Below are 7771 nucleotides of genomic sequence, written 5' to 3'. Positions count from 1 at the left end.
TTTTTTTTTTTTTTTTTTTTTTTTTTTTTTTTTTTAAATAAAAGGTTGGTCAAGTGAAGCAGTGGGAGTGGAGAAGGAACAAAGAAATCTGTAACTGGTTGTGATCAATTAGTTGTAAACATCACTACTCTCGGACCAACCTTTAGTGTAGTTTTGTTGTATTGTTTTAAGACAGGGTTTCTCTAAAGTCCAGGCTGTCCTGGAACTCACTCTGTAGACCAGACTGGCCTCAAACTTGGAGATCAAACAACATAATTTTTTTGTAAGGATCATATGATCTAGCTTACATATGAGGGTGACCTTGAAGTCATCTTAGCCTACATCCTACTCCTACCTCTCAGTGCTGAGATTATAGACAAATGCCACCATGTCCTTGTTAAATGTTCATGACCAGTTACTGCCCTGTCTTGAGATTGAAGCCAGGACTTTGTTCATATGGGCCATTGCTCTCCCAGCTGAGCTATATCTCCATCCTGGTAATGAGGCTTCTGAAACTATGATTTTATAAATGAATGCATGTGCATCCTTATTTAGTTTGCATACAAAGAAAAGTATTTTTTTCTTTCTGAGACAGGGTTTCTCTATGTAACAGCTTTATTTTGGAACTCCAACTCAAAGAGATCTGCCTGCATCTGCTTCCTAGTTGAATAATTCTCAGAAACAAAATTTCAGTAATGCCGAGAAGTTCATGGTCTCTGGAAGATAAAAATGCAACAGTGATATTAATGGGGGAAAGTTCTTAGTGTAGTTTTGTTGATTTGTTTGTTTTGTTTTGTTTTAAGACAGGGTTTATTTATAGCCCTGGCCATCCTGGAACAAACTCTGTAGACCAGACTGGCCTCAAACTTGGAAAACCACCTGCCTCTGCCTCCCTAGTTCTGGGATTAAAGGCCTGTGCCACCATCATCCAGAAATATATGTATTTCTGTTTACTTACTTTATTTTGTATGTGTGAATATTTCATCTTTGTATGTAGGTGCACCATGTCTGTACCTGTCGGCCATATAAGGTCAGAAGAGGGCATTTGTTGAATCCCATGGAGCTCGAGTCACAGATGCTTATGAGTGACTTTGAAGGTGACTTGGGTTACCTGCAAAATCAAACTTGGGTCCTCTGCAAAAGCAACACATACTCTTTTATTTGCTGAGCCATCTCTCCAGCCCCTCCAGCTTTTTTTTTTTCAGACACCAGTTACAGATTTTGAGTCAGGACGCGGGTGCTAGGAACTGAACCTTGATCCTTTGCAAGTACAGCAAGTGCTTTTAATCATTGAGCCATCTCTCTAGTCCCCCTGAGAGACTTTTGTTTTGTTTTTTAAATTATTATTATTATTTTAAGATTTATTTATTATGCATACAGTGTTCTGTCTGTATGCTTGTTGGCCAGAAGAGGACACCAGACCTTATTACAGATGGCTGTGAGCCACCATCTGGTTGCCGGGAATTGAACTCAGGACCTTTGGAAGAGCAGGCAATGCTCTTAACCACTGAGCTATCTCTCCAGCCCCCTATTGGTTGTTTTTTGAGATAGGGTTTCACTGTATAACCGTGACTGTCTCTTAACTCACTCTGTAGACCAGGCTGGCCTTCAGAGATCCACTTGTTTCTGCCTCCTGAGTGCTGCGATTAAAGGGGTGAGCCACCACTGATAGGTGTTTGTTTTGTTTTTTGAAATACAGTCTCATTACATAGCCCTGACAGTCTTGGAAATCCCCTATCTGGCCTTAAACTCACAGAGATCCTTTTACGATTAAAGGTATTTGTCACCACAGTTTGGTAATGTCACACTTCTGTAGGAGGTAGATCTCAACAGTGACATTTGGATTCTTAACAGTTTTTTTTCACCCCAAAGCTTAGATACTAGGTTACCTTTTTTACTATTACATATGGGTATGGATGTATTCGTCTTCATGAACTTTTTTTTCTTGGGTAGGTGGACAGGATAGCAGGTTAGTGAGTGGTGTACACCTCTAATCTTAGTCTGATGGCCATTTTAGGCTATAGGAGGAGTTTCAGACCATAAAATATTTTGGATTGATGGGATGGATGATCCATCAGGTAAAGGGGCTTGCTGCCGAGAGTGATGATTTTGATACCAGAACTCACATGGTGGAAGGACAGAGCCAACAGAGACTTTGTACTCTGACCTCCATGTGTGTCCACATGAGTCTTTGTCTCATACACAGAAATAAATTGATATTAGAAAATATCCCCCTCCTGCCGGGCAGTGGTGGTACACACCTTTAATACCAGCACTCAGGAGGCAGACACAGACAGATCTTTGAGTTTGAGGCCTGATATACAGAGCTAGTTTCAGAACAACCAAGGCTACATAGAGAAACCCTGTCTCGAAAAACAAACAAAAAAGAAAGAAAATGCCCTCTCCAAAAGAATTTCTCAGGAGGTGGAAGCTGGAGGGTCAGAAGTTCAAGGTCATCCATTGCTAGAAAGCAATGCCAGCCTGGGCTAAAAACCTTGTCTCAAAAGAAAAGAATCTGTGGTCTATTTTCAGTCAGTAACTTTCCTGCTAGGATAACATGTGTTTACCTGAAACATTGTTTTGGTTGATGTTTTTGTTTCAATTGTTTTGTGATTTGATACAGGAGAAGAGGGTCGTCATGAGTTCTGGAGGGCATCAGCATTTGGTCAGCTGTTTGGAGACATTGCAAAAGGCTCTCAAAGGTATGTACACACGTTTGAAATTGTTGATCTTACTAAAACTCACATTAAGGTGGATTTGGGGGCATGGCTGAATTCTAAACTTAAAATAGAAATATAAATTAAGGAAGATAAGGGCTGGAGAGATGGCTTAGAGGTTAAGAGCATTGCCTGCTCTTCCAAAGGTCCTGAGTTCAATTCCCAGCAACCACATGGTGGCTCACAACCATCTGTAATGGGGTCTGGTGCCCTCTTCTGGCCTGCAGTCATNACAAGTGTGCATTTCCATGCCTGGTGTTCATGGTTTTTTTCTTCTTGCCTGTCTCTTTTGGGTTTTTCTACCTCTGTCCCCCAAGTGTTAGTTATCTAACATTTGGTCTCACAATTTTTCTCTTTCTTTTCTTTCTTTTTTATTTTTTTTTTTTTTTTTTTGTTTTCATTTGTTTTGTTTTGTTTTGGCTCTTCGAGACAGGGTTTCTCTGTGTTTTTTTTGGAGCCTGTCCTGGAACTAGCTCTTGTAGACCAGGCTGAACTCACAGAGCTCCACCTGCTTCTGCCTCCCAAGTGCTGGGATTAGAGGCGTGTGCTACCACCCCCCTGGCAAATTTTTAAAATTTTTATTGACTTGTTTACTTTATGCTGTGTGTGTGAGAGAGAGAGAGACACAGAGGGATGCAAATGTTTACATGCAACAACATATGAAGTTCAGAATTTTTAAAAAAAATTTTTAAAGATTTATTATGTGTAGTGTTTTATCTTCATGTACACCTGCAGGTTGGAAGAGGGCACCAGATCTCATTATAGATGACTGACCCATCATCATAACAGCCCGGGCTCTTAACCGCTGAGCCATCTCTCCAGCACCCAGAATTTTTTTCCCCAAGACAGGTTGCTCTGTGTAATAGCTCTGACTGTCCTGGTACTCATTTTTAGGCCAGGCTGGCCTCAAACTTACAGAGATCCACCAGCCTCTGCCCCCTGAGTACTGGAAGTCTTGAGTTGGAAATCTTTAATGAGTTGCTTTTTTTCTTTCTGGTGTAAGGAATGGGATTTGAGCTCAGGTTGTTAGGCCTACAAGATAAATGCTTTTTTCCAGTTCAAAAAATTATCCCAATTGCGAAGCATTTGTTGTTTATTTATGTGCTTTTGAGACAGGGGTTCACTATGTTTCCTTGACTGGCCTGGAACTCTGTAGACCTTGAACTCACAGAGAGCTGCCTGCCTCTGCATCCCAAGTGCTGGGATTTGTGGTATCTACCACCATGCTTGCTTTGAAACATTTATTTATTTTTACTTTGGGCTTTTTGACATAGGCTCTTAACTATTCCAAGTTGATACCCTTGCTATCTTTGATCTGAAGATCTTCTTACCTCATCCTCCTGAGTACTGGGATTATAGGTATATGCCGTCATACAGGACTATAACTTTATTTTTAACATTAAATAATAATGCTCGGCTGATATGTGCAAAACCATCTTTACTGGGGGCAGGGAAGAGTAATACTATATCCATGCTCCCTTTTGTCCTTTTGTTCTATTTTTTGTTGTTGTTTTGTTTTGTTTTTTTTCGAGACAGGGTTTCTCTGTGGCTTTGGAGCCTGTCCTGGAACTAGCTCTGTAGACCAGGCTGGTCTCGAACTCACAGAGATCTGCCTGCCTNTTTTTTTTTTTTTTTTTTTTTTTTTGATTTTTGAGACAGGGTTTTTCTATAGCTTTTGGAGCCTGTCCTGGAACTAGCTCTTATAGACCAGGCTGGTCTCGAACTCATAGAGATCTGCCTGCCTCTGCCTTCTGAGTGCTGGGATTACCATTAACCCTCCTACCCCCAATCCCACCCCTCGGCATAAGTGTACCTTGTGATTACAGTGACAGTGGAGGTCAGAAGACAGCATTGGATCACCAGGAACTGGTGTTTCGGATGTTTGGGAAACGCAATGTGGGTGCTGGTAACTGAACCTAGGGTCATCTTCAGGAGCAACAAGTGCTCTTAACTGTTGAGTCATCTCTCCCGTCACTCCCCTTCTCTTTTTAGATATGGTTGCATATAATCAGGCAGGTCATAAAGTCTATTTTATTTTATATGCACATTTGCGTGAGGATGTCAGATCCCCCAGAACTGGAGTTGCAGACAGTTGTGAGCTGCCATGTGGGTGCTGGGAATTGATCCTGGGTCTTTTGGAAGAGGAGGTACTGCTCTTAATGGCTGAGCCATCTCTCCAGCCCCTCAAAAAGTCTTTACGTAGTCAGAGATGACCTTGAACTCTTGATCACTTTTGCTTTTACCTCTGTATTAGTTTCATACCATTTTTCTAAGTTAAAGATACCTTGACTCAGAGTGGGAGAAATGGCTCAGCGGTTAAGAGCACTGGTTGCTCTTCCAGAGGTCCTGAGTTCATTTCTCAGAAACCATATGGTTGGCTCCCAACCATCTGTAATAAGATCTGGTGCCCTTTTCCTGTCTGCAGGTGTATATATAGGCAGGATACCTCATACATAACAAATAAAAAGATCTTTAAAAAAAAGATAATTTTGACTCAGATAACAAGTAAAAATAAAAAGGAGGATCCTGGGCAGTAATAGCATTTGCCTTTAACTCCAAAGGCAGAGGCAGGTGAAACTTTACATTCAAGTCCAGCCTGGTCTACAGAGCAAGTTCAAGGACCCTAAAGGCAACAGCATTTCTGTTCTTTTTGTTGTTATTCTTGTTAGGTACATAGACCAATCTGACTTGAAACTTAACGTATACAGTACAGGGATGGGATAACAAGTGTGCATTTCCATGCCTGGTGTTCATGGTTTTTTTCTTCTTGCCTGTCTCTTTTGGGTTTTTCTACCTCTGTCCCCCAAGTGTTAGTTATCTAACATTTGGTCTCACAATTTTTCTCTTTCTTTTCTTTCTTTTTTATTTTTTTTTTTTTTTTTTTGTTTTCATTTGTTTTGTTTTGTTTTGGCTCTTCGAGACAGGGTTTCTTTATATCTTTGGCTGTAAATCAGGCTTGTCTCCTGAGTGCTGGGATTAACTCCATGTGCTTCCACCATCTGGTTTAAATAGATTTTGTTAATATTTATTTATTTACTTATTATGTATACAGTCTTCTGCCTGTATTCCTACAACCCAGAAGATGACACCAGATCTTATTACAGATGGTTGTGAGCCACCATGTGATTGCTGGGAAATTGAACTCAGGACTTCTGGAAGAACAACCAGTGCTCTTAACCTCTGAGCAATCTTTCCAGCCCCATAAATAGATCTTAATATTGGTTACTTTCCTTATTTCTGTTTTAAAATACTTAACAAAAGCAATTTGAGGAAGGAAAATTTGTTTGTTTGTTTGTTTTTGGCCTTACATTTTAACAGTACAGTCCATCATTGTGGGGAAGTCATGGCAGCTAGAGTGAGGTGGCTAGTCACATTGCACCTACAGTGAGATGCAACGAAGAGTGCTGGTGTTCAGTTCACTTCCCCTTTGTCCTGTTCAGTCTAGGAACCCTAACCTTAGGATTGTGCCACCCATATTCAGAGTGAGCTTAGCACCTCAAACCTTTAAGCTACAGCGTTAGCTTAGTGGTTAAGAGCACTGATTTTTCTTTCATCAAACCAGAGTTGGAGTCCTAGCAGCCCACAACCATTTATAACTCCAGTTCCTGGGGATCTGATGCCCTCTTCTGGATTCTGTGGTCACCAGGCACACATGAGATGCATAGACATAGGTGCAAGCAGAAACCCACATATATATATGGAAAAAAAAAAAAAAACACCGTCAAAAACACACAGAGTTGCTGTGGTGGTGTCACACGCCTTTAATCCCATCACTCAGGAGGCAGAGGCAGGTAGATCTCTGAGTTTGAGGCCAGTCTGGTCTACAGAGTGGGTTCCAGGACAGCCAGGGCTACACAAATCCTGTCTCAAAATAACAATGCATAGCAGTATGTCACTTAGTGCTTCTAAACCCAGCCCAGCTAACAATGAGGACTACACATCAGTCTTGTGCTGATATCACTGTTTACCCTGTTACCATATCTCTATGTCTCCTGATTCATAGGAGCTAGTTCCAGGACAGGCTCCAAAACCACAGAGAAACCCTGTCTCGATAAACCAAAAAAAAAAAAAAAAAAGTGTATAATTAAGCAGTTTTAGATTCCAGGGATGATGTTGGAGACCATATGCTAAACTTGGTGCAGATTATAAGTGTCTGCATGTCTGAACTATTAAATATGTTTATGTGTTTGCACAGAAGGATATATTAATTTATTTGGAATATTTTTTATTAATTTCTTTTCTCCTCTCCCCCATCTTTTTATAGTAACATCTTTGCCAGCGATGACTGATCGTTTGGAATCAATAGCCAGACAGAATGGGTACGTAATCTAATCCGTGGGCAGAAATGTTCAACACAGTGCTAATTATAGGTAGCATTTTACATGTCTTTTATTAACTTTTGTTTTAATTTGTTCCTCCTAGACTAGGCTCTCATCTCAGTGCCAGTGGCACTGAATGTTACATCACGTCAGATATGTTCTATGTGGAAGTGCAGTTAGATCCTGCAGGACAGCTCTGTGATGTCAAAGTGGCCCACCATGGGGAGAATCCTGTGGTATGTGTGACATTTCACTGCGGTCCATGGGCTTTATTTAGGAACATAATTAAAAATTAATTGTTGGGGGTCTGTATAGCTTGTCTTTTGTTTTTGTTTTTCTTTTGTTTTTGTAAGCTACTATAGAGATATGATGGTCTACATTGGTAGTTTTAGAATAAACTTTAGAGTTTTGGGTCCTCTGCTATACACAAGGGCTTTGATGGGTGGAAACACCATAGGGACCCTTTTCATTTCATACTAACAAATTACAGCTTGGGTCTAATGAACAAATGTGTGAGATACGGAAATAGTCTTTCAATTCCTATTAAAAGGTTACAATCATGACAGATAATATGAAAAATCCTAAAATAAAAATGGATATAAAATGTGTATAATTGCCGGGCGGTGGTGGCGCACGCCTTTAATCCTAGCACTTGGGAGGCAGAGGCAGGCGGATCTCTGTGAGTTCTAGACCAGCCTGGTCTACAAGAGCTAGTTCCAGGACAGGCTCCAAAACCACAGAGAAACCCTGTCTCGA

The 7771-nt window shown here is 40.7% G+C and overlaps 1 protein-coding gene across 1 annotated transcript in view; it reads left to right on the top strand.

Moving 5' to 3' along the window:
- Window positions 1-7771, top strand: part of Med1 (mediator complex subunit 1) — a 42899-nt gene that overhangs the window by 7647 nt on the left and 27481 nt on the right. Inside the window, exons 3-5 of the mRNA XM_050156814.1 lie at window positions 2603-2681; window positions 6961-7015; window positions 7119-7289. Coding sequence (XP_050012771.1) covers window positions 2603-2681; window positions 6961-7015; window positions 7119-7289 — 305 coding nt within the window. The remainder of the gene's footprint in view (window positions 1-2602; window positions 2682-6960; window positions 7016-7118; window positions 7290-7771) is intronic.

Source organism: Alexandromys fortis, unplaced genomic scaffold (assembly GCF_014885135.2).
Source record: "Alexandromys fortis isolate MF-2015 unplaced genomic scaffold, M_Fortis_MF-2015_v1.1 scaffold_31, whole genome shotgun sequence".
NCBI classification, from domain to species: domain Eukaryota; kingdom Metazoa; phylum Chordata; class Mammalia; order Rodentia; family Cricetidae; genus Alexandromys; species Alexandromys fortis.
This window is presented reverse-complemented; position numbering and strand designations above follow the sequence as displayed.